The sequence below is a fragment of the Podarcis muralis genome, chromosome 13 (assembly GCF_964188315.1).
Source record: "Podarcis muralis chromosome 13, rPodMur119.hap1.1, whole genome shotgun sequence".
Lineage (NCBI taxonomy): Eukaryota > Metazoa > Chordata > Lepidosauria > Squamata > Lacertidae > Podarcis > Podarcis muralis.
Window position 1 is genome coordinate 37,658,343 of NC_135667.1, and position 26,365 is coordinate 37,684,707.

The 26,365-nt window shown below is 50.4% G+C and overlaps 1 protein-coding gene across 15 annotated transcripts in view; it reads left to right on the plus strand.

Annotated features, from left to right (window-relative positions):
• The window catches only part of PPFIA3 (PPFI scaffold protein A3), a 61,428-nt gene extending 38,984 nt beyond the window's left edge, over nucleotides 1-22,444 (plus strand). For 4 of the 15 annotated variants that reach the window (XM_028751748.2, XM_028751739.2, XM_028751740.2 and 1 more), the window contains 17 exons: nucleotides 172-316; nucleotides 1,747-1,946; nucleotides 3,358-3,580; nucleotides 4,775-4,941; nucleotides 5,885-6,030; nucleotides 8,084-8,177; nucleotides 9,090-9,171; nucleotides 10,324-10,524; nucleotides 10,662-10,724; nucleotides 12,377-12,403; nucleotides 14,201-14,376; nucleotides 15,642-15,739; nucleotides 15,886-16,061; nucleotides 17,343-17,411; nucleotides 17,509-17,680; nucleotides 19,482-19,556; nucleotides 21,423-22,444. In XM_028751748.2, coding sequence (XP_028607581.2) covers nucleotides 172-316; nucleotides 1,747-1,946; nucleotides 3,358-3,580; nucleotides 4,775-4,941; nucleotides 5,885-6,030; nucleotides 8,084-8,177; nucleotides 9,090-9,171; nucleotides 10,324-10,524; nucleotides 10,662-10,724; nucleotides 12,377-12,403; nucleotides 14,201-14,376; nucleotides 15,642-15,739; nucleotides 15,886-16,061; nucleotides 17,343-17,411; nucleotides 17,509-17,680; nucleotides 19,482-19,540 — 2,098 coding nt within the window. In that variant the 3' untranslated portion in view covers nucleotides 19,541-19,556; nucleotides 21,423-22,444. The remainder of the gene's footprint in view (nucleotides 1-171; nucleotides 317-1,746; nucleotides 1,947-3,357; nucleotides 3,581-4,774; nucleotides 4,942-5,884; nucleotides 6,031-8,083; nucleotides 8,178-9,089; nucleotides 9,172-10,323; nucleotides 10,525-10,661; nucleotides 10,725-12,376; nucleotides 12,404-14,200; nucleotides 14,377-15,641; nucleotides 15,740-15,885; nucleotides 16,062-17,342; nucleotides 17,412-17,508; nucleotides 17,681-19,481; nucleotides 19,557-21,422) is intronic. The other 11 variants (XM_028751744.2, XM_028751742.2, XM_028751745.2 and 8 more) reach the window with 11 other exon arrangements.
• Nucleotides 22,445-26,365: the final 3,921 nt, after the last annotated feature.

Sequence of the window (26,365 nt, forward strand, 5' to 3'; positions counted from 1 at the left end):
TTTTACCCACAAAATGTCAGGATTTCAAGAAAATCTTGTTACCTGGCTCCCAATGGGCTGAGTACCTGAAAGTCTTATTTGGTTCAGGGGGAACTGGTGGGATCAAACATGGTGGAGACCCTCTTCCTGACCATCCTTGCTCATGCTTCTCATTTTTCCTGCTCCACGGAGGTCCCTGCCGGGCAGCGCGTTGGAGCTACGTTACTCCCAGGCGCCCACGCTGCCCGTGGGGGCCCACGTGGACCATTACAGCAGTGCTGGTGTGGCAAGACGTTCAAAGAAGGGCCGCTGGACCGTCAAGGACGAGGCTACCAAGGTACGGGGTTGCTGTCTAGGGCTGGGCATGAGCTCTGAAGAGGGCGGGATGGGGCACCCAGAGCTGTCCCCATACATTTTGGCATGTGGGGTGAATCACAAAATGGCAGCCGCCACCCACCAGGGAAGAAGGGGGTGGCAGAAGATCAACATCAGGAACAAGGGTGGGAAGAGGCCATCGGCGCCTCCGATTCACCAAGTGGCCGCTGTAGACGCTGCATTGGGAAAAGGGGGCTGCCAAGGGGGTGGGCACATCCGGCCTCCAAGCAGTGTGCCGCAGCTGTTGCTGCCACCATGGCAGTAGCTCTGGGTGATGCATTCCTTGGAGGTTGGATCTGCTGCCCCTGCGAATCCTGCTGCCCGAGGCAGTTGCCTCACCTTGCCTCATGTGTGGGCTGGCCCCGGGGGCACCCAAAAAAAGAGAAAGAAGTTGGTTTGGAGTCCTGGGATGGTACTAGCAAAGGTCTTGTGCTTGTATCACTGGATTAGAACACTTAACAGATTCCAGTTGCATTCCATTAGGAGCCACCATTGGAAATGGTGGCAAAGGAGATTTCCAGAGCAACAAAGCTATTGCTGCCATAAACTCTTCCAGGCCCTACCACCCTCCCTGCATCCGACAATTCATTTTCGTTCCTTCTTGAGCCTGTGATTTTCCATTCCCCATCTATGCCTTTTCAGTGGTGGCAATCAGAATGTGGAATGCCCTCTCCAAATGTGGAGGCCCACCAAACTCCTTCTACTTTAGTTTTTAGACATCCATTAAGGATGTTCTTGTTCTGGTGTGCTTTTCAACATACGATTTTTTTAGCCTGCTAATCTGCTGTATCCTGCTTTTAATGTGGCTGCTGTTTTAAGACATCTGTTTTCATCCTGATTATCTTTTAACGTTTGTCCATGTCGCTGTTCTTTATGGCGTGTTTTTTATAAGGTTCTTTGTGTATGTGTGTGCATGATCTAAACAGAAAAGTGGGGCGGAAATAAAGAAAAATGCTAGAAATAGACACTCTTGTGCATGCATGGCTTTAAATGGATAGTGCAATGGGGCCTGACAGGAGGAAATGTTGCTTGTGGCAGGGCAAATGGTATAGAGCAGTAGTTACATTACCTTCTCCCCTCATATTATTTTTCTTTCTCTCTCTCTTTTCAACCTCAATTTCCACTGGACACCCGCCTGGTGAGTCTCCCTCTTGACATTGTTTTTGTGGCAAAGGCTGAGCTCACAGCAGTGCAGTGCCAGGGATCAGGGCAGGGGGTGAGGCGAGGCGAGGGCCTTGGTTTCCATAGCAACCACGGTCCCATCACCACCCAACTGAAGTCTGTGCTGCCTTTGAGGGGTTTTGCCGTTCTCTCTGGTGGATATCCAAATATGTCATGGGGCAGATGGACCATACCCCCTCCATTTCCCTTCTTCTTGCTTTTCCTCTGCAGGTGGAACCTTCTCAGGAGTGGGAACGCGCTCAACAGGCAGCTGGAGGCCCTTTCGAAGGCGGCTTGGATGGCTCGGATGAAGACGAGCGTGATCCTCTCTTCAGCTCAGCCGACCTGCTCTCCCCCAGTGGGCAGGCTGATGTGCAAACCTTGGCCATTATGCTTCAGGAGCAGCTGGAAGCCATTAACAAAGAAATCAAGTGAGTTGTCTCGGCCCAGCCCTTTGCAGCAAGCCTGCGCAAGCAATTTCCCATGATGCACCTCTTTGCATTGCTGTCATTGAACGTAGATAATTGCATACCCTCCAACATTTCTCCAATGAAAATAGGGACGTCCTATTCCATAATAACAATAACAACAACAATAATGTTATTATTTATACCCTGCCCATCTGACTGGGTTACCCCAGCCACTCTGGGTTGCTTCCAACATATATAAAAACATAATAAAACATTAATAAACTTCCCTAGTCAGGGCTGCTTTCAGATGTCTTCTAAAGCTTGTATAGTTACTTATCTCCTTGGCTCGGGGAGATACCTGCCAACATTTCTCTGATGAAGATAGGAACATCCTAAGATAAAGTGGGACATTCTGGGATCAGTTCAGAAACTGGGATGGCTTCTGTAAATCCGGGACTGTCCCTGGAAAATAGGGACACTTGGGGGGGTCTGTGATAATGCCTTGTTTATTCCTAAATTTAGGGTATTTGATTCAGACTGAGTTGATTTGGTGTTCAGGAAATCGATGGGGCTTGTTAGTCTTGACGACTAACTTTTCATATTGATTTCAGTGGGACCTCAGTGCAAGTAACTTAGTCTGGATACAACCTAGAAGTTTTGGTTTTTGTTTAAAATGCACATTATTCAGGTCATCTTAACATAGATTACTGATACACTGCAAGTTGTTCTGTCTTTATGGACAGTTAATAGTGCCTTGTTTACTTGTTCAGTTGTAGCTGGTTTTGCGTGCCTCTTCTGTAGCTTCGCATTGTTGGCAAGCATTGAATTTCCTATCCGGTGCTGAATTTGGCAAGCACAGCCGGTGGCGCTGTGGTCTAAACCACTGAGCCTAGGGCTTGCCAATCGGAAGGTCGGTGGTTCGAATCCCCGTGACAGGGTGAGCTCCTGTTGTTCGGTCCCTGCTCCTGGCCACCTAGCAGTTCGAAAACACACCAGTGCAAGTAGATAAATAGGTACCGCTCTGGCGGAAAGATAAACGGCGTTTCCATGTGCTGCTCTGGTTCGCCAGAAGCGGCTTAGTCATGCCACATGGCCCAGAAGCTGTCTGTGGACAAACACCGGCTCCCTCAGCCTATAGAGCAAGATGAGCGCCGCAACCCCAGAATCGTCTGTGACTGGACCTAATGGTCAGGGGTACCTTTACCTACATACACACACACACACACACACACACACACACACACACACACACACACATATATTTATGTGGGAACCTGGATTAGGAAAGCACAATAAATGAAGCAAAAGGTATTCAGATCCACTTTGTTTACTGAGTGAAGATTTCGAAAAGGGCAAGGTACAAAGAGAGAGAACAGATGGCCGTGGTTATCCCAGAATTGCTCACGCTTTCCCCCTCTGCTCTCCTTGCAAGGCTGATCCAGGAGGAAAAGGAATCCACAGAACAGCGGGCAGAGGAAATTGAGAGCCGGGTGACCAGCGCCAGCTTGGACGGGTCCCTGGGACGCTACCGCTCGGGCACTTCCATCCCTCCCTCTGTCACCAGTTCCACTCTGGCCAGCCCGTCTCCCCCCAGCAGCGGCCATTCTACTCCCCGCTTGGCGCCTCACAGCCCTGCTCGCGATGGAGAAAAAATGGTGTGTTGGGAGGTGGGCCAGGGACACGGTGGGCCTTGTCCGCTTCCTCTGTACTTTAGATTTTGAAAGATTTCCCCTCAGGAATCTTTGTGCTGTGTGTGTTTATTCTTAAATGAGCACAGGAAAGCCGCTCGTTCACGAATGATTGGTTCGTCTGGTCCAGTATGGTGTCAGCAGAGCAGCCCTTCAAGGCCTCAGGTTGAGGGTCTTCTGGGCCTTTCTGCCAGTAATCCTTCAATTAAAGGTGCCAGAAAATGAAGCCCACTCGTGTTGTGTGCCTCAGAATAATAGATGCCTGGGTGGCGGCTGACCAAATGACTTGTGGGCTTCCTGGAGGTATCTGGGTGGTCATTGTACGAAACAGGGTGGCATAACTGTCAACTGTCCCTTATTTAGTGGGAAAGTCCCTTATCCCAGCGCCGTGTCCCGCTGCTGTCCCTTATTGATGATATCCCGTAAATTTCCCGGGTTTCAAAGGAAGCAGCTCCTCTCCCTCCCTCCCTGCCGGCCAGGGAGGAGGGAGGCTCCAACTGTGTTGCTTGGCTGCGTTGCTCACCCAATAAGGAATCTAATAACGACTGGGGGGTGGAGCTTGCATGCCTTGTGCCGATCAAATCGGCCGCATTGCCTGGGGACTCGCCTTTGCTCAGCGCTTCCCAGCGGAGAGGTGACGGTGGTTTTCCTTGCTTCATCCCCTTTGCCGGGTTGCTGCGCTGTGGGAACCGCCGCTTGAGGCTTCGTTTGGCTGCTGGCTGGGCTTTCTGCCTTTGGCTCGGAAGGGCTCAGAAGTTGAACATACCTGTGCCCTGAAAATCCCTTATTTTGGCTGCTGATCCCTTATTTTTGAGGCTGCTGGCCCCTTATTTTCAAATCTGTAAGTTGACAGCTATGTCCAGTGGGCCTGCTCATTCGTTACGGACATGAGTAGGAACGAGATTAGGAAAGTGAGGGTGAGTAGATGAGTGGGCTCCATAATGTTTGCAGCAGGCCGCTGAGGCAGAATCAGGTGCTCAGGTAGTCAGGGGCGCACACAGGTTCCTCAAGTGCTTTGGTTGGTTGCTGGAGTTCTCAGGTTGGGAGGGTCATAAAGTTGTCAGCCTCTCTTAGCTTGAGAGATTCCCAGAGTGGCAGCCTTCCCTCTTCCCTAGCAGCGCCATGCAAGTCTCTCTTTTTTCTGCCTCTTTCCCCTCCCAGCAGAACCACGTTGCCAAGGAAGAGGGGCGAGGGTCCGAGGAGAAAGCCCTGGCCTTGTGCGAGCCCCCGGCTCTCTCCACCCCCCGCACGATGCGTCTTGAGCGCATGACCCAAGCCTTAGCTCTGCAGGCTGGATCCCTGGAAGACGGGAGGGACCTGAGGACCAGGTAGGTTGCAAGGGGTGGGACAGGACAATAGGGATCTTTTAACATATTATTCAGGCCACTTCTACCAGTGTGAACATAACTGGAGCCTTTGGTCTTCCTCTGAGGTCTTCCTCCAGGTTCCCCCCTCTCATGGAGGTTTTTTTTTTGGGGGGGGGGCAATGAAGGAGAGAGCCTTTTCAGTTGTGGCTCTCTTCCTTGTGGAATGCTCTTCCCAGTGAGGTCCACCTGGCACTATTATTATTATTATTATTATTATTATTATTATTATTATTATTATATAATGGGCTGTCCCATGAATCCGCTGGATGAAATAGCGGAAGAACGTTGCCTCAGGAGAGTGAGGGAAATTCTCAGGGATGATTCACCTGCCCTCAGGCAGAAGATATAGAAGCATGATTAGTCGCACCAACAGGGTAAAGAACAGCTTCTATCCGTGGGCTGTTAGGCTGCTGAATGAAAAGATAACAACAGGGCAACTAAATTTCAGGTTTGGTGGGTGTGCGTCAGTAAATGAGGGGAATTAAGACTAAGAGAGCTGAGTGGCAGGTGCTTGTGTAATCTCACTGTATAAAAGTGCTTGGCAGGGGGTTGGACTCGATGGCCCTTGTGGTCTCTTCCAACTCTATGATTCTATGATTCTAAGTTGTACAAGTGACAATAAAGTATTTCTATCATTCATGTGGTTTTGGCGCCAGGTAAAAGCGCACCTCTTTTGATGGATTGTGCTTAGCAGGGGTTGGAGTGGTGAGGCCAATTGACAGAGAGGAAGATCTCCTTTTAGGTTCTCATTTTAGGGTAGGAGCCTCTCTGGAGGAGCAGGCCTTTCTTATTTAGAAATAACCCCCTTCTTATCCTGTTCATCTCTCTCTCTCTCTCTCTCTCTCTCTCTCTCTCTCTCTCTCTCTCTCTTTCTCTCTCCACCCACCTCCTTCCATTGTCACAGCCTGGGGTCTGATGCCACCAACAGCAGCCAGGACTCCTTGCACAAATCCACCAAGAAGAAGAGCATCAAATCTTCCATCGGGCGTCTCTTTGGCAAGAAGGAGAAAGGGAGGCTGGGGCAGTTGGGCCGTGAGTCCCCCTCGCTTGGTATGCCTTTCCCAACCCAGAGCCTCAGCTTTGTTGTCGTTCCCCCGCCCTCCTGTCCACCGTCCACTTCCACTTCCTGCCTTTCCCTTCAAAAAAGAATTATTTGACATGTCCCTGTGGAACCAGGCATCAGGAACCTGTGGGTGGCCTTCCCAGTGTTGCTGGGTTGCATCTCCCATCATCACTAACCACTGACCCTGCTGGCCAGCTAAGGCTGATTGCAGCCTTGCCTGCTGTGGAACCTGGCTGTTCCAACGATCAGTATTAGGAACTCACAAAGAGACCTCTTGCCCCTCCACCTCCCCACAAGAACGTTGCTCCTCAGTAACCTCTACTTGTGCGATTATGATAGAATCCTTTAAGTTTCTAGCCCTCAAGATTTTTGAATCCAGTGTCGGGCCTGGCACCAAAAATTCCACAGTTTTTTGGGCACATGCCAGGCCTCGGATAACCATTGTGGCCTTTTGAGCTGGGCTTCGCTTGTGAGCAGGGATGCGGGTGGCGCTGTGGGTTAAAGCCTCAGCGCCTAGGACTTGCCGATCGAAAGGTCGGCGGTTCGAATCCCCGCGGTGGGGTGCGCTCCCGTTGCTCAGTCCCAGCGCCTGCCAACCTAGCAGTTCGAAAGCACCCCCGGGTGCAAGTAGATAAATAGGGACCGCTTACTGGCGGGAAGGTAAACGGCGTTCCGTGTGCTGCGCTGGCTCGCCAGATGCAGCTTTGTCACGCTGGCCACGTGACCCGGAAGTGTCTCCAGACAGCGCTGGCCCCCGGCCTCTAGAGTGAGATGGGCGCACAACCCTAGAGTCTGTCAAGACTGGCCCGTACGGGCAGGGATACCTTTACCTTTACCTTTTACCTTGCTTGTGAGCGCCGCTGTTCTGTAGGTCTCAATCCCAGTCCGTGGGGCCCTTTCCAAATAATCAGCTCATCGCAGATAGGAGAAGGATGCTGTTCCTTTGCACAAGGCTTCTGGAGGAGCTCAGGAGAGATTCACGCTGTCTATGAACTCTTCAAGAGTCTTCCATGTCATAAGGGACCATACTTGCACACAACCTCTATATCATGCAAAGGGCCTTAGCTGAGAGCAACACAAGAGGACTCGGTGGACAGCAGGTGGAGGGATCTGCTTGTTCATAGCAACCCCATTCTGCCCACTGATGCATCTCTTGCCTCTGGACCCCAAAAAACCTTGGCACTGATGGTAGCAAAAATGTCCAGGGATCCTCTGTCCCATAGTTGCAGCTCCCTCTGGCCTTTGATGCTGCCTGTGCCAGAACACTCAGAAATACTAGCCCTGTTCAGGTCTTCTAAATCTCTCAGGCAATGAGAGAGAGAGAGCAGAGGTGAGCATGCTGGTTCAGCCTGTGCTTCACCATCGCCACCACTGACCATCCCTGTCCCCAAGTTGGAGGGATAACTTCTTAAGTGGAACATTCCTGTAATTCCACCCCTTGTGCAGTGGCGTAGCGTGGGTTGCCAGTGCTCCGGGGCTGCACAGAGAGGGGAGGGAAATGGATGGAGTACACATGTGCATTCAACTGCCTAACAGCGTCCACATTGCCCGGGACATCACAGCCGCAGGGGTAAGAAAAGAAGAGTCGTTCCATTGTCTGAAGAGGTCACTTTCTGGTTCACATGGAGAAGCTGTTCTCAACGGAGCCCAGTGACAGAAGCACACAGCTGCATTGAGGCCGTACTGAGTGTTGACATTTTGCACCTGGTGCAACCACCTCTGTGCCCCCATGCTATGCCACTGCCCCCATGCCATTTAGAACCCTTGGAAATCGGGGTTCTAGAACACACAGGGGAACCCACACGAGCTGGAAATGCTCCCTGTGACAGATGTCATCCCTCCAACTTGGGGGCAACAGCAGCAGTTGGGGGTATAGGGCAGAACTAGCACATTCACCTTCGCCACCCCAGCTCTCTCGCATGAGTCATTGGGAATGCCTGAATGGGGCTACTGCCCTCATGATGGAGGAGATTATCAGAGCAGATGGTCTAGGGTCTTCATGCCATTCTCTGTTTGTAATTTGTCCATCTTTCTCCCTAGCTGGGACACCGTCAGACGAGATGTCGCCTGCAGATCCCCTGGGCCTTTCCAAGCTGTCGGGACCAGTGGACAAAGACCGTAGGAACAAGAAGAAGTGAGAATTGGGCAGGGGTAACTGGCTGCAGGTGGCTGGGGTAGGGCAAAGGGGTGGGAGATTAGCAGGGTGAAAAGCTTCTCAGGATGTGGGCTTGTGAGACCTGGTTGCGCTGGTTTGAGGATGAGTCACACACACGCCACACACCTGCCAGCCTCAGCTTCCTGCCTGTGAATTGAGCATGAGTGTAAGTTTTCACTTGGGCTTGTTGTGTTGATGAACAAGGACTGTACAGTCGTACCTCGGAAGTCGAACGGAATCCGTTCCGGAAGTCTTTTCGACTTCCGAAACATTTGAAAACCAAAGCGTGGCTTCTGATTGGATGCAGGAAGCTCCTGCAGCATTCGGAAGCTGTGAAAGCCCTGTCAGACATTCAGTTCCAAAAATCGTTCAAAAACCAGAACACTCACTTCCGGGTTTCGATAGCTCAGGAGCCGATTTGTTTGGGAGTCAAGGCATTCGAGATCCAAGGTACAACTGTAATGTCGAACTTTTAAAATTCCAAAAGGAACGCTTGGAGCAGCCAAGTACATTTGCATTGATGGCTGGATTTGGGAAAAGGGGGGATGTGTAATTAATTATTTTTATTGTTTATTTCAACAATGTGTCTCTCTCTCTCTCTTAAGACCATGGTTTTGAAGTGGCGCACAATCATATTTCAAAAAAAAAAAGATACTGTAGGGAAAATCCAGTTAAAATTCATAATAGAAGCAGAAAAAGTTCCTTAAAATGCCCAGTAAAATAATTTTTAAAGTCTTTGTCAAGCAACAGAAGTTCACACAATATGGAACACACAGCTCCGGGTACATACAGGCCGTAGGTCTGAGCCATGTGGGACAACCAATAGAGAATATATAATCGGATGTAGTCACCCCTTGGATTTTCAGATCTCCTTATTTCTTTTTCTCGCAGGCATGAGCTGCTAGAAGAAGCTTGCCGGCAAGGCCTGCCCTTCGCTGCCTGGGACGGGCCCACTGTTGTCTCGTGGCTGGAGGTAATGAGGAGGGAAGGGAATGCAGGCAGCAGCAGGGAGAGTTTAAAGACTGAGCTATGCGGATGGGGCAGAGAAGGGAGATATTTAATCATGGGACACAGAAGTGAAAAACAGCCCCAGCCCCAGTCCCAGCAGAATCTTTTGGGCACCAGTTAAAGCATGGCTGAAGGCCTTATTCCCATGCTGCATGGCGGCAAACCCTGCTTTGCCACTGAACAGATACACTCCACAAAGAGATACAGCCAAATAACTGCTGGGGGTGGGTGGGGGGCACTGGCGAAGGAAAAGGAGTTCGGGGGAGCACACAGCCCCCGGCAGAGCGATCCCGGTGGAGTGCCATCGCGGCTGGCCCCCACACCGAGCTGGGCACCATGCCTCTGCAGGCAGCGCATCACACCCCTGGGATGCGCACCAGCCCCGGGCCCGCCTGTTCTCCACCCCCAGTGCCGGAGCATGAAGCTCCGCCATTGGGTGGGGGGCGGTTGTCAGGACTGCAGCACATAAGGAAATTCTGGATGCTCGCCCGCCTCCAGTCCCATTCCTGATTTCCCTCTCTCCTCTCCTCCAGCGCATGGCATTTACGTTTTTAAAAAGATCACTTGCAACTTCCAAGTATTGTACAGGCTGCGACCATTTTGCATGGGGGTTCTGTTCCCAGCCCCCATGTGTGTTGGTGGAGCATGTATGAGCACGCCCCACTCCCATTCCATCCCACTCCCACTCTTGCATTCTTTCGGGTCCAAAATCAATGTGGCGATGGCGCATCAATTGGGCATGCCCAAAATGGATGCTGGCTGTATTTTTCAGTAGGGCCAAACTGGGTGTACTCTTCACACTATTAGCGATTTTAGAGCAAACAGGAGGTGTGTTGAGCACAATTCAGACTGAAACCCTGGTAGGGCCAAAATAGGTGAGTTTAGCCAGGACTCCTGCACCTGCCATTTTAATGATGATGATGATGTCATTGCTAGTTTTGGTCCTTGGTAGGTCAGTTATTTTCTTAACTTTTTTCTTAAAGGCAGACCTTTGCTAGAAGGGGAGTGGTAGGGATCTCAAACAGAGCAAAAGAAGAGAGATTTTAGAGTTTCTGCTTTCCCCAGAGCTGCATGGCCTCTCCTTAACCACCTTTCCCCTCCTGTTTACTCCCGACAGCTGTGGGTCGGCATGCCAGCCTGGTACGTGGCCGCCTGCCGCGCCAACGTGAAGAGCGGCGCCATAATGGCCAACCTGTCGGACACAGAAATCCAGCGGGAAATTGGCATCAGCAACCCGTTGCACCGGCTCAAGCTGCGACTGGCCATTCAGGAGATGGTGTCGCTGACCAGCCCCTCGGCCCCCGCCACTTCCCGCACGGTGAGTGAGGGCCTGCTTCTTCCGTCGCCCTTTCTGTCGGAGGAGCCGAGACCAGTGAAGTTGGAACGGTTTCTTTCATTAAAAAATAACAATAATACTGATAGACATCTCCTTTCCTTTGCTGCTGCTCTTGCTAGTCTACTGGGAACGTGTGGATGACGCATGAAGAGATGGAATCTCTCACCGCCACAACAAAGCCAGTAAGTGGCGCAGCTGTGCGCATGCTGCCCTCGTGCCCGCTTGTTTCCCTGTTCCAGGATCTTACCTTGCTGTTCCTGAGCAGCGGGCAAGACTAGCAGAGGCCTTCTTCCTCTGCACTGACCTTAGCCACCAAAACTGCTCCCTCTTCTTCTCTTTCCTGCAGTTGCCTCTCCCTCCTCCTCCTTCCAGAAGCGGCGTTTAGGGCATTGTGGTGGCACTGGGTATGAAGCTAAGGCAGGCACCTTCTCAAAGCCTGGTAAATGCTCGCCTGGCTTTGGGAAGAAGGTGTGAGGGCTCTTTCAGGACCCTAGACCCCTTCTACCTCCTTCCCAAAGTCGAGAAAGCACCTGCCAGGCTTTGGGAAGGAGCAATGAGGGCTCTAGGACCCTGCCAGAGCCTTGCGCCTCCTCCCCAAAGCCTGGAACATGTTTAGCGGGCTTAAGCCAATGCTGCGAGGGCTGTGGGAAGGGCATCAAATGTTGGCCTTGTACAGGGCGGCATATTACCAAGATCCTCCCATGCAGCTTCCTCTGCTGCCTTTGGGGTCATCTCGCTCCAAGGAACTCTGCGGACCCTTCCTCCGAGTGGGGCATTGTGAGCAAGGCGGCCTTGGGAGAACGCCTGCGCCGCTGCCACGTTTGCGGCAGCAGATACTGTTAAAAAGCTTCAGAGCGATAAACTTTTGAACAGGCGCTCCCCAAGGCCACCTTGCCCACACATGCCTTGCTCTGGGGAAGGCCCCTTCCTCATGTTAAGACGCAGCTGAGTGACATGGACGGCACTTTAGAAACCTGGCAGCTCCTTTGCTGCAGTGGCAGGGCAGCGGCAACACTCTAAGAATCCTAAGGAGAGCAGCTGCGGAGCTGGAGATGGTGGCTGCTTTGCCAGGGGTGTTGGTGGTCAGCTGGCTGGCCGGCCAGCAAAAAGGTGATGGGCAGGCAGTAGAAGCAGACAGGTTAGGTGGGGACACCAATCTGCTGCCTCTTCCACCTGCCGCCTAAGGTAAGAGGCTCAACTCAACTAATAGGTGGGCCGGCCCTGTGTGTGAAATATGATGGCGTTTGTATGCACCTGGGAGGTCAGAAGATGGCGCTTGCCTATTTCTCTGGGGACTTACTGGGTCCTTCTGGCAAGCGGACGCTATTTATCCCTTTCTCTCCTTCTGTTTTTGCAAGAGTGGGTTCTGTGATTCCTTCGTGCATATAGAGGCAGGTGGAAGGCACTTGACGATGGCACTCTAGCTTATTTCTGGTACAAATCCAGCGGGTGGACAGATCAGAAAAGTCCATAGTCATTTCGTGTTGCCACTTTTAATGCTTTTTAAATAAAGACAGCTTGCAGGTCAAAGGTTAGCGCACCATGTGCTAGGTTTCTGCTTGTAGGGAGCTGGTGATGTGTATGTGTGTTGTGAACAAACAGAATGATCCCAAAATATGATCCTAGCTGTATTTTAAGTGATGCAACCTATTCTGCCAAATGAAGACTCCAGTTCATTCTTCTGCATGTGCAGAGTAGGCCTGACCTGAGATCAAGTGAGAAATTCTTAACTCTTGAGCTGTCAGTGGTCACATGTGCAAGCAAACTGAGTTTAACCCTGCCTTAACAATTCCTTTCTGCTTTCCTTCCTGCTTTCCATTTAACCTCTATCCAGGAGACAAAAGAAATCAGCTGGGAGCAGGTATGGGAGGGATCTGCACAATAGCCCTCTCTGTCCTTGCATGCCTACTTGTCTGTGGAAGAGGAGGGGGTGCGGGTTGTTTTTTGTTGTTATTGGAGAGCGTAGGGCTGGGGGAATCTGCAATACTTCAAGAGAATGGGTGGTTCTCCCATTGTGTAGATTCTCCTGTTTCAGTTTCTGGCAGAACCAACAGTTCCAATGAATTCAATGGCCATCTCCCCTTAAACCAAAAGGGCTTCCCATTGTATAACGCATTCAAGGATGTTCTGTGCGATGTTTTGTTTGAACAAAATTATTAGCACAGGTGCCCTGTGTTCCATGTCTATTTAATCCAGGATGGCTGCGTTTTGGGACAGAGAAAGAGCATTAGAGATCTGTTTGCACCCTTTTCTTTCTTTTGTCCCTCTCATTGTGTTGCCTGCTCTTTCTATGCTTTCTGGAAGAGGCCATCTGTGATGAGATGGCGCGAGAGCTGCTTCACACACCACCAGGGATAGGGGGAAAAGTGGGGGATCCAAGACACATAATACTCTGCTTTGGGGAATGGGTGATAGGGGAACTTGCCCATCTGCCCTGGGCTAAGAGGCGCAAGTTCCAACAGTCCCCAGAACCCACGCCATCTTGTCGCAAGAAAGAGGGGCATGTTCCGCTCTCCGGGAATCACACCAGAATTTAGGGAAAGCACTAATGTCTGTTGCTCAGGGATCTGCTACCTTCATTGCACTGTAATGTCCGCTAAGTCTATAAACTGGAAAAAAAGGGGATTAGAGAACCAATGGATTTGAACAGCAAGTGGGAAGAAATTTTAGTTTCCCCATTTTTAGGGTGGAGAGAGGAGGGCCTGATGGGCTTTTTGCTGCTTTCCTACCCCCCCCCCCAAAAAAAGTTTGCACTTTTAAAATTCCTGGTTCCATTTTGTCCTGAAATGGGAAAACTAATGCTAAGGATATGTACAGCAACTTTGCTGCAGCTGGGCAGGTCTAGGTCCAGTACAGTATCTGGCTTGGGAGGCTCCCTAAGGGACATTATTAACAGCAACAGCAATAATAATAATAATAATAATAATGATGATGATGATGATGATGATGATGATATACCACCCTTCACCCAAAGATCTCAGCTTATTGGTTCCATGAAAGAAAGGCAGGTTATAAATGCAGTAACTAAATAAATTCAGTTACAGATAGGTAGCCGTGTTGGTCTGCCATAGTCAAAACAAAAAAATTCCTACCAGTAGCACCTTAAAGACCAACTAAGATGTTGGCATACTGTGGGGCCATGCGGGTGCCCATTGCTGTGCCGCTGATCTGAAGGAACAGGTCATCACCGAATTTGAAGTTGTTGTGGGTAAGGACAAATTGTAAGACCTATTGCAGTCGTTAAGAGTCGTCAACAGGCTCATCACAGCTATCTGCCAATCACCAATTCCCACCACCCTTCTGAGTAATACCCCTCCCCACCTTCTCACTATATAGAAGGATCTGGCAACTTCTGTTTCAGTGTATCTGAAGAAGTGTGCATACACACGAAAGCTCATACCAAGAACTAACTTAGTTGGTCTTTAAGGTGCTACTGGTAGGAATTTTTTTGTTTTAAATAAATACAATACAGTAGATGCACAGAATTCAGAAGGAAGGGTTGTCCTGAGAGAGGTGAGGGGGATTGGGGAAAGGTTTGTAACTGTGTTAATTAAACAAGCATCGCTAATTGCTCAAAGCCCCAAACATACATAGTGTGTTTGCGTGCGCGCACCTCCCTGTCATTCACACGGTCTTCCTCCCTTCTCTGTTTCCAAAGATCCTGGCATACGGTGACATGAACCACGAGTGGGTGGGGAACGACTGGCTGCCCAGCCTGGGCTTGCCCCAGTACCGCAGCTATTTCATGGAGTCGCTTGTCGATGCCCGAATGCTGGACCACCTCAACAAGAAGGAACTGCGGGGCCAACTCAAGATGGTGGACAGCTTCCACAGGTGAAGAAGGGGAAGCCAAGGGCTTGATTGAACCTTCTTGTCAGGTTAGGGTTAACCGTGCAGTGAGGTCCGAGTCCAGTCCGAGGTCGGGGGTGCGTTATGGAGGCTGTCCGTCAAAGCTGAAGCTGGGTCCAAGGCAGGGAGTCAGGTGAGGTCAGGAACTCTGACAGAAGAGCAGAACAGGGTGCAGGCAGGAACAGGCTACCAACAATGTTGCTCCAGCAACCTGGGACTGGGGCTGGCTGGCTTTTATCTGCCCCGAGGCATAGGGCAGCCCCGGTCCACAGATGACCCGCCTCTCCTGGCCTGGAGGCGAGCACTCCTCCTGCGGGAACTTAGTTCCCTCCGCTCTCTGCCCTGAGCATCTGCAACCTCAGCTTCCCCTGACGGGGCTGAGACTGGAGCACCTGCAGGCAATGGGTCCTCCATCCCCTCAGGAGCCAGAGCAGATTCAGCTGGTGCCTGCACCTGAGGATCTAGCACAGGTGAGGACCCTTCAGCTGGTTCTGGAGGCGGGGACTCCTGTGCAGGCTGGGATTCCTCAGGTTCAGCCTCCGAGTCCGAATCCCAGGCCATCACACTTCTGCAGATAAGATGTGTGCATCCACGTTGAAAATGTAGTTTTACAGAGCAGTCCTGCACCTGTTTGCTCAGGAGCGAGGGCCTACTCCTGTACGAGAGAGCAGCCATTGTTGCGAATAAAGCTTCCTGTAATGGCTCCACACACCCGCTGCAGGGGATTCTGGGTAGGGCGAGGGTGCTGAGAATAGCGATAAGCAAGCACCAAAGTGCCCACCTCCCAAATTGTTTTCTGCCTTCTGCATTAAAACCTAAAGCTTGGAAGCTTTCAAGGGGGTTCTCTGAGCATTTGACAAGAGGCTGAATTTGAACCAAGAATTTGTCCACTCATAGTCCAAACCTGGAATCGGAATGTGGCACCCACGGGTGGCTACCAAGGCCCCAGCTGATGCCTGTGGCACTTCAGCACCCCAAACAGTACTGGGCAGCCAGGTGTGGGAGCCGCCATTTTCATTTCCCACAATTCCCTAGAGCAAGGATGTGCCAGGGGCATTGTGGGAAATTTAAATGGCGACTCCCTGTTCCGTTGTACCCAGTACTGAACAGAATGTTGCTGCTGCTGCCACCAGATAAACCCACCAAGACAGGAAGGAGTCCAGTAAAGGGCCCCCTCAAACCCGGAGCCAGCCCTGTCTTAGCCACTCCACTTATATCTCAGGTGTAACCTCTGCTTCTATCTGTCTCAGGGTGAGCCTCCATTATGGGATCATGTGCCTGAAGCGGCTGAACTATGACCGGAAGGAACTGGAGAGAAGACGGGAAGAGAGCCAGAACCAAATCAAAGGTAGGCGTGGAGCAGGAAGCAAAGGCCCAGGGTCATCCTCAGGCGGTGTCTACAAATAGTGTAAATTGGGACAGCGACAAACGGATTGTGGGGTGTGCGGGACTGAGCTTGCTGCTAAGCCTTCCTCCTCTCCCCCCCCCCTCCAGATGTGATGGTGTGGTCCAACGAGCGTGTGATGTGCTGGGTGCAAATGATTGGGCTGAAGGAGTTCGCCAACAACCTGATCGAAAGCGGGGTGCACGGGGCCCTCCTGGCCCTGGACGACACCTTTGATTGCAACGATTTGGCCTTGCTGCTGCAGATCCCTACCCAGAACACACAGGTGAGGAGCAGGCCTGGGGAGGCCGGATGAGGGAAGGGGAGGACTGAGGGGGAGCCTGAGGGACGAGGCAAAATGAAGGGTGCCTCGTGCAGGGGCAAATCCTGGAGCCTTGGCTCTACCTGGCCTTGGACCTCTCTTAGGTGCCTTCAGTGTGGCAAGTGGGTTCCCCTGACTTAAGAGAGACACACACACGGTCCCTCTTCATCAGTCTCTGTGGCAGATATGGGGAACACCGGTCATATAAAGGATCTAAACTGGCTCCCAATACGTTTCCAAGCACAATTCAAAGTCTTGGAAAGAGTGGGAGGGAAGTAAAAGTAAAGATATATAGGGATTAAACAACCTGGAGGAATTTGGATATGTTGCCATTATTATTATATGTCCATGTTTGACATATGTTTTGTTTTATGCTTAAATGTAACAGAGTACGTATTGATGGCAAGATGGCAACAGAAAAGCAAATAAAAAATATTATATATTAAAAAATTCAAAGTCTTGGTGCTGACCTTTAAAGCTCTAAACTGCCTCGGCCTAGTATCGTCCAGCCGGGACAGCCTTCTGGCAGTTCCCTCCCTGCGAGAAGTGAAGTTTCAGGGAACCAGGCAGAGGGTCTTCTGGGTAGTGGCACACGCCCTGTTCTTCTTCTTCTGTTGCTGAACTACAACTCCCATAATCTCTAGTCTATTGGCCGTGCTTGCTGGGGCTGATGGAATTGGAGTTCAGCAGCACCTGGAGGGTGAAAGCTTCCCCACCCCTTCTCTATGGGACCATAATGCCCTGGCTAATGAGATCTCTGGACGCAGGTGGCGCTGTGGGTTAAACCACAGAGCCTAGGACTTGCTGATCAGAAGGTTGGTGGTTTGAATCCCCGTGACGGGGTGAGCTCCCATTGCCTGGGTCCCTGCTCCTGCCAACCTAGCAGTTCGAAAGCACATTAAGTGCAAGTAGATAAATAGGTACCGCTCCGGCGGGAAGGTAAACAGTGTTTCCATGCGCTGCTATGGTTCGCCAGAAGCAGCTTAGTCATGCTGGCCACATGACCTGGAAGCTGTACGCTGGCTCTCTCGGCCAATAAAGCGAGATGAGCGCCGCAACCCCAGAGTCGGCCACGACTGGACCTAATGGTCAGGGGTCCCTTTACTAATGAGATCCCCAGACTCTGTTTCTCCTCTCCTTGATGCTTTGTGAGCAGAGAAGGGCCAAAGGAGACCAGTACCTTGTGGAGCAGTTGCAAGGGGTCAAGCCTGAAAGGACTTCCTTCTTTTTTCTCTCTCAATTTAGGCTCGGCAGATGTTGGAAAAGGAATTTGGGAACCTCATCACTATGGGAACCGACCGGCGGCTGGATGAGGTGAGCATCTCCTCCTTCCAGAGCCTCTGGCTTGGTGAGGTGTTCCAACCTTCGTTCTGTGCACCCACCCATGCGTTCTTCTTTCTCTGCTTCACAGGACAGTGCCAAGACCTTCAGTCGTTCCCCATCTTGGCGGAAGATGTTCCGGGAGAAAGATCTCCGCGGTGTCAGCCCCGACTCGGCCGAGATGCTGCCGGCCAATTTCCGCACAGCCTCCGTGGCCTCCATTACCTCACCCGGGGTGCAGCTTCGTAAGATGCAGCCAGAGGGTACATGAGCCTCTGTGTGGAGAAATCCGCTTCCCTTGCCCAGGGGCTTTGTATGAGCCAGAACGCAAAATGGCAGGAGCAGGCCTTGTGCTTCTTTCCCCACTAAATAAAACGAACATTAGAAAAACAGTGACAAAATTAAGCACTTGCTGGTGTCAGCAATGTCCGTTCCCTCCCCCTCTGCATCTTCAGGCTGCCAGCAGGCGAGAAGAATGCTTGTGAACATGTGTAAAATGATTCACTCACTACTAAACCATTATCCCTGTACCCCCTAATCCTTGCTCCATAACCCCAACTTGCAAAGCTGGCTTGTGCATTTAGCACCTTACAGTTGTAACCACTGGACTGAGCACTGACTAAGTTGGCCCATTTTTCTTCTTCTTTTTTGCAATGATTTTTTTATTTTAATAGAACTTTTAACAGTGACTGGATACAAGTCTAGTTATATAATCTCTACAAAAAAATTGCCCTGAGTTTTTAGTGTCATTTCAAGCATATTCTTAAGACATTAGTGGTTAATATAGCCTCTCCGCAGAAAATTTGAGTAGTTGGTGGGAGAGAATTGTTATCTCCTTCCCTTACATATGAAAAGAAGGGAGACCAGGTTTCAACAAAGGTATCTCTCTTTGCAACACCCTTTGCTACCCTTCCAAGCCCAGTTAGCTGCTCTAAGATAAAGGTAAAGGGACCCCTGACCATTAGGTCCAGTCGTGGCCGACTTTGGGGTTGCGGCGCTTATCTTGCTTTATTGGCCGAGGGAGCCGCCGTACAGCTTCCGGGTCATGTGGCCAGCATGACTAAGCCGCTTCTGGCAAACCAGAGCAGCACACGGAAATGCTGTTTACCTTCCCGCCGGAGCGGTACCTATTTATCTACTTGCACTTTGACGTGCTTTCAAACTGCTAGGTTGGCAGGAGCAGGGACCGAGCAATGGGAGCTCACCCCGTCACGGGGATTTGAACCGCCGACCTTCTGATCAGCAAGTCCTAAGCTCTTTGGTTTAACCCACAGCACCACCCGCGTCCACATCCCAATTGTTGCCAGTCCATTCTTCATTCCCACTGGAATGGCAGAGACTTTGATTTGACGTTGATTTTAACGGGACCAAAGTGTGAAACAGGAGGCTGCATTGGAATCACCGAGGTCACTGGTGCTCATAGGGTTGCCATGTGTTCTCTTTTTCCAGGACACGTCCTCTTTTTCAGGGGTAAAATTTCCGTCCAGATGGATTTGTTAAATTTGCCAAAATGTCTCTGGCTATACTTTCTGGATGAGACATAGACACAACTGGTGGCTGAAGACTTGCTTTCTTCTTCTCTTCTCCTGCCTCCCTCAGCAATATATCACAGCTTCTATAGCCTACATAGAGTAGGGCAGGCATAGGCAACCTTCGGCCCTCCAGATGTTTTGGACTACATTTCCCATCATCCCTGACCACTGGTCCTGTTAGCTAGGGATCATGGGAATTGTAGGCCAAAACATCTGGAGGGCCAAAGGTTGCCTATGCCTGGAGTAGGGGTATTTGGAATGAGTGTTTGTCATAGCACCCTCTTTTTTGCTCTTCAGAATATGGCGAACCTACATGTGGGAAAACTGTTGGAGGGTGTACTTTTCAGCGGTGCAGGGTGGGGTGGTAGGAGAAGAGCTGGGCGGGGACAGTTTCCTGTGCCAAAACACCCAGGTACTGCACACGTGGCCATCCAGTGAGTAATCTTTGAAAGCTCAGGAGCGTGAGGGCCGTTTTGTTTGATCTCTTCTGCTTTTTGTTTCCTTCATCTCCCCACCCTGGTCCTTTTCACAGGGAACTCATTAGGTAGCCAACGGGCAGACAGTATGTCAGTGCGAACGTACTCCTGTTAACGCCAAGATGACTAAGGTCAGTATGTGCTATTGCTCTTTGACACTGACTACATACCTGCAGGGTACTGTGAAAGCAACACGTCCAGAGTCTCGTGCTCAAGAGCTAATGTGGTGTAGCACTTAGCACATGGGTAGGCTAACTATGGCCCAGGGGCTGGATCTGGCCCAATCGCCTTCTAAATCTGGCCTGCGGACGGTCTGGGAATCAGCGTGTTTTTACATGAGTAGAATGTGTCCTTTTATTTAAAATGCATCTCTGGGTTATTTGTGGGGCATAGGAATTCGTTCATTTTTCCCCCTTCAAAATATAGTCCGCCCCCCCACAAGGTCTGAGGGACATTGGACCAGCCCCCTGCTGAAAAAGTTTGCTGACCCCTGACTTAGCGTATCCGATGTAGACCAGGGAGACCTGGATTCAAGACTCTCCTCAGTCACAGAGCACCCAGGGCCGCCTTGGGCCAGCCTAAGCTACCTTGGAGGCTTGTTGTGAGAATAAAGGGGGTGGAGGACAAGTCCATATATGGTTACAAGGAAGGAGATTCTAACTAAACTTCAGGAAGGACTTTCTGATGGCAAGAGCTGATAAATAGTCGAACAGACTGCTTTGGGAGGAGGTGGACTCTCCTCCCTTGGAGATTTTTAAGCAGAGGTTGGATGGCCATCTGTCAGGGATGCTTTAGTTGAGATTCCTGCATTGCTGGGGGTTGGTCTAGATGACCCTTCCAACTGTACAGTTCTACAATTCTGTGATTCTGTGGTGCCACAAGTCCTTTTGAGGAGTGCTAAAAGCAAATCTGATAAAATAACAAAACACTCCCTCTTCCAGAACTGTCTCCAGAGTCCATTTCGCAGCTGCTGGGACAATCATTAAAGGAGAGGAACAGGCTGGCGATGGCAATAATAATAATAATTTATTATTTGTACCCCGCCCATCTAGCTTGGTTTCCTCAGCCACTCTGGGCGGCGTCCAACAAGGATTAAAAATACATCAAAATGTCACACATTAAAAACTTCCCTGAACAGGGCTGCCTTCAGATGTCTTCTAAGTTGTTTATTTCCTTGACATCTGATGGGAGCGTGTTCCACAGGGCAGGCGCCACTACCGAGAAGGCCCTCTGCCTGGTTCCCTTTTACCTCACTTGTCGCAGTGAGGGAACCGCCAGAAGGCCCTCGGCACTGGACCTCAGCGTCCGGGCAGAACGATGGGGGTGGAGACGCTCCTTCAGGTATACTGGGCCGAGGCCGTTTAGGGCTTTAAAGGTCAGCACCAACACTGTGAATTGTGCTCAGAGTCAGCGAGTCAGTGAGGGTGAAATAGCGTCGGGAGTGTGTTGTGGGGGGCCAGATCAAAAGAGCTGGCAGGTTGGCTTAGGCCTGCAGGCTAGGGGCTCCCCGTGGCTACTTCAGGAAAAGGAAACTACAGTGGTGCCCCGCAAGACGAATGCCTCACAAGACGGAAAACCCGCTAGACGAAAGGGTTTTCCGTTTTGGAGGTGCTTCGCAAAACGAATTTCCTATGGGCTTGCTTCGCAAGACGAAAATGTCTTGCGAGTTCCTGCAGGGTTTTTTCCCTCCCCCCCCCTTTTTCCCAAGCCGCTAAGCCGCTTATCAGCTGATCCGCTAAGCCGCTTAACAGCTGATCCGCTAAGCCGCTTATCAGGTGATCCGCTAAGCCGCTTATCAGCTGATCTGCTAAGCCGCTAATAGCGCTAAGCCGCTAATGGGCTTGCTTTGCAAGACAAAAAAACCGCAAGACGAAGAGACTCGCGGAACGGATTCTTTTCATCTTGCGAGGCACCACTGTAGCCGGTTTTGTTTCTGTAGTGCGGATGCCCATGCGTTCTGCTCCCGAGGCAATAACACCACTTCTCCTTCCGCGCAGATGCTGCCCTCGAGTGCATCTGGCCGCCACCACGCCTTGGACAGGAGGACTCCCCGCCACCGCTGCCCCTTCCTCATCGTGTGCGCCAATCCAGACTGCGAGGAGCCGCTGCTGTTGTAAAGAAGGAGAAAACGGGACCACACGTGGGGAGGCTGGAGAGAGGGGAGGAGAGGGAACGAACAAGCTCCCCCCAGCCCAACCCACCCCTTCCTCCTAGCAGCAGTGGCTTGTGCTCTCTGGCAAACCCTCGAAGGACTCAAGCTGAGGAGGGGGCCCGTCCCCAAATCCGCAGGGGCTGCGGGCCTCCGCCTCTGGTGTCTATTTATTGTTGTTGTCGTTCCAGGCAGGGGCATAAGAATGTGAAAGAAAATATACGCCCAGCCCTGCCCACCCCACTCCTCCACGGCAGCCTGAGCTTCTCCCTGTCCTGATTCCCAGTAGCGTCTTGCATCGCCCTCCTGTTGCCACGGATCGGAACGACCAGCCCACCTGCCCTCCTTTTCCCTGCCCTCCTAAGGGTGCTAAACGTCCATTGGCACTTTTTTTTTTTTTACTTTTGGGGTTTTTTCTGCATTGCTGCTACAAAGGTGTACCTGGTTCCAGCTCGCGGCAGCCGGGAGGAGGTTGCTGCTCAGGTTAACTCTCCTGCCCCTCTTCTCAACAAGAGCGGGGAGAACAGGGTGGAGGGTGGGTGGGTGGCGGCGCAGGTACGAGGGGGGCCTGGTTTCCCTCCCTCCGCTCCGGACTCTCGACTCACGGTGGGAAATGTGAAGAGAAGCGCTGGCGGATAAAGAGCCAGGGCCCACCCGCAGCAGCTACTTGAATCGCAGAGCTCTGAGCTGGGGACGCTTGCATACTTTGCCGCTGCCTTTCCCCAGAAGCGGCTGCATCTTGGCACACCCTTTTAAAAACAGCTTCCCCCTTTTTCTCGCCCGGCCACCAAGATGGAGCTCCCTTTCCCTCCGCGAGCAAGGGCCTGGGATTTTGATGTGAGATGGAGAGGGCGGTGGGACACCCCCCCCCCCCCAAAAAAAAACCCCAACCACCTATCCGCACTATAATCCCGGCTCAGTGGTAGGACAAAACTGTATCCTGGCCAACGGTGGGCTCTTTTCTTTCTTTCTCTTAAGAGGAGCAGGGAGTCAGGATTTCAGGTTTGAGATGCTCAAACCGGAAGAGGGAGATCTCAGCCTGGGGTGGGCAATTGAACTCTGGACTTTTACAATATGGCACACAGACCCCCCCACCCCTCCCTCCAAGACTACTGTAATATAAGAGTTGTATTTTCTGTGTATATCTGTGCTGTGGAATCTTGTGTAAATTGAATTTCTTTTTCGACCGCCGTTACAAGTTCTCTGTTAATTTAATAATGTGTCCTTCTCTCCCCCCCACCCCCTCCCCCCTGCACGCCCATAATTTTCATTTGATGTTTATATTTTCTGCCTTTTTTGTTTTTGTTTTGTTTTTGTTTCGTTTTTTCCTGGGGAGGGTGTGCGGGGGTGAGGGGCAAACCAAAGGGGGTTGTTTTGCATGAAAGTGGGGAGGGTGGGGGAGAAGAAGAAGAAAAAAATACAACCTTGACAAAAAAAATAATTAAAAAAGAATTCTTATCAGGGAGATTGTGAGGGGCAAACAGGAAGCGGAGGTGGTGCAGAAGAGATCTTCTGCTCGCCTCAACTCCAGTTTACCTCAAGGTGAAGGGGAGAGGATGGCGGGGCCGCAGTGGAGCGAGTGATAGGAAATGTTTTAAAAAAGAAAAAGAAAAAAAAGTTTGAAAAGATTTTCTAGGATCTCCAGATTTTTGTTTAATTCGGCAGCAAGCACTCTCTTCTGAACAACAAGGAACATTGCCTAAAGGATCTCTCTCTCTTACTGGGCAACACCCCCACAATGTCGTTCTCTGTCACAGCCTTTATAAGCCCCCAAATCTTCTATATTCTAGCGAGACCAGCCAAAGTCTGAGGGAAATTACTACAATGCTGAGACTGCGAATCCTACTTGCCTGAGAGTCAGACCTGTTGAATTCAGGGCAGCCCTAACTATTTGTCTACTCGGAAGTAAGTCCTGGTAGCAACCACATTTGGTGTCCCTGCAATGCCACCAATGTCGAGCCCGCGTTGTGATTTTTAACAGTGCGATCCTGACATTGGTGCAATGTTGCCCTCGTTTGGGGGTATCCCGAATCCTGGCTACAACTTGCATTTGGTTGCCTGATGAACTTCGTTTGATTGGTATCCTACCTCCAGCTGCCATAACTGAACCACAGGATTGCATTATAACAAAAAAAAAGAACCTGAGATGGGGTTTTGTGGCCAGGAGTTTGGTTCAGTTCTCAGCGGCTCCCATTGGAGTCTATAGGAACGAGATCCATTTTAGGACACAGCTGAGGGTGCAAAAAGCAACAACACCCAGGAAACTGGGTTGAACTTTTCCTCGCTGTGTTCCTGAACAAACACCTTTATTTCCTCCCCTGTTAATAAACAGCTGCTTTTCCTTTCCTATTTGGATTTAAACAAACAAAAATAAAATTGTGCCCTTGGAAACCGCATCACCACAGGAGCAGAAAATATCCTCCACTGCCAAGGTACACAGATATGCTTTGCAAAAAAAAAATCCGCCCCAGGCTTTTTGCACCTTAAAGGCCCCTCCCTTTGCAACCACTCCTCTGTCCATAAGGAAGTTGAGTGTTTTGCCAGGTTTTCTATAAAGAGAAGTTACTGGGTTGTGCCTGCCCAATCCATAGCAAGTCTTCTGGGTCCATGTAGCATCAAGGACGTGTGGTCTGCTTAGTTAGGGGGCATTTGCAGGATAATTGGGGCAACAAGCCATTGCAGCGTGTCTCCATCCCCCTGCCAGGGCCTTGCAGGGATCCAAGATCCTATGGGAAGGAGGAAGAGGGAGGTGACTGAAGCCAAAATCAGCCCAGATTTTGAGACTTCTGGGGAAACATCAGCACCTGGGCACCTATTTGAACTGACACAAGTCACAAAGGCAAATGAGCTTACATCCCACAGAACCTAAATTATTGAGAGGAAGGTGTGTTCACATTCGCCTCTTCAAACAGCGGTAGTTTACTCCTGTGTTAACTTCAGCGGTAAAGTACCACACTTCTGTACAGTACTATTCACACTAAGGGGACTAAACTACGGCCCTTCCTGGGCTCATCCACACTTATCTTTTCCCTACGCTTCCTAGGCATCCCAGGCCACTTTTTAAAGCTCTTTGTCTGAGCACTTTCCCCACAAAAACCCCTCTCCTTAACCTCTGAATTGGAACGAACGGCAATTTGGGTTTCCCATGGATTGCGGTTTGCTCAGATTGAGTGGTATAGAGCGAGTGGTCACAGGGAAAGTGCCACGGCCAAATAAACACATAAATAAAAGTGCTCAGGCACAACTCTTTCAAGGGCAAACCCGTGCCTAGAAAGGCAACACAAGAGGAAGTCCGGATGAGCTTTGCCCCCACCACATGAAGGAGAAAAGTTGAGGTTCTCCCATATTCTTCTGCCTCGCTTGAATGAAGAATTCGTCTTGCCTTCAAAAAACACATCCGATTTGGCAATTTTTGTCGGTGGTGGGGCAGGAATTGTGCTGTTATTCCTGAATTCTTTGCCCTGCCTCTTTCAAAGAGCAGTAAATCCACCAATGAATCTTGCAGTAGTCCCATTTATTATCGAACTCCTGGTTAAGAGTGAGCCAGAGAGACGGCGATTAGGATCGCACCCAGCAATTGACCCACCAGGAAAATGCCAGTGTGGAGGGATTCTGTGTATCTCCAATTTAAAAAGCTGACCATTTTTTTATCATCTGATTTTTTTTTGGGGGGGGGGGAGTGCAGAGACATTGGAATCAAGCCATTAAAAGGGGGAGGGGGAGCTAGCAGAGGAAAATATTTTGAGAAAGTGTTAAAGTCAGCAAAGGACTGCCTATTGCCTATAACGAGTGAATGAGAATATTGAGATTTTAACAAGGATACAGCATTGTATGTCTGGAACTCAGTGCTTTTTTTCTTAAAAAAATGTTTAGGGGGTACTCTCACTTTCCTACTTATACTGACATACTGCCCCTCAATGAGGCCAATCTTAGATTCACAAAATGTTTAGGGGTATGCATACCCCTGCATACACCCAGAAAAAAAGCACTGCTGAAACTAGAGTGTTACCTCTGGTTAAGAACTTAATTTGTTCCGGAAGTCCGTTCTTAACCCGAAACTGTTCTTAACCTGAGGTACCACTTTAGCTAATGGGGCCTCCCGCTGCACGATTTCTGTTCTCATCCTGAGGTAAATTTCTTAACTTCAGACACTTCAGGTCACATACACTTCGGGTTACAGACTCCGCTATCCCAGAAATAGTGCTTCAGGTTAAGAAATTTGCTTCAGGATGAGAACAGAAATTGTGCTCCGGCGGCAGCAGGAGGCCCCATTAGCTAAAGTTGTGCTTCAGGTTAAGAACAGTTTCAGGTTAAGAACGGACCTCTGGAACGAATTAAGTACTTAACCCGGGGTACCACTGTACTACTTCCGGGTTAGCAGAGTCTGTAACCTGAAGCGTTTGTAACCCAAGGTACCACTGTACAACTGCCATTTAAGGCACTCTTGTACCACTTCAACAGTCATGGCTTCCCCCAAAGAATTCTGGGAGTTGTAGTTTGTTAAGGGTGCTAGGAAACCCCCATTTCCCAGAGTGGTTTAGCAATGACTCCCTCTTCCCAGGGAATTGTAGGTTTTTTTGGTTTTGTTTTAGGGGATTAGGAGGGTCTCTTTAAGAACTCTTAACTTAAAGATCCTAGGATTCTTTAGGGAGAACGATGACAGGTAAAGTGGCACAAGAATGTGTTGAGTGCATGGTGTTCAGAATTCCACTCCAGGCAGTTGTGGGATAGCAGTGTCTGGGGAAAAGAGCAAAGAGATAAAAACTGGGGAAGGGAACATACAGAGGGGAA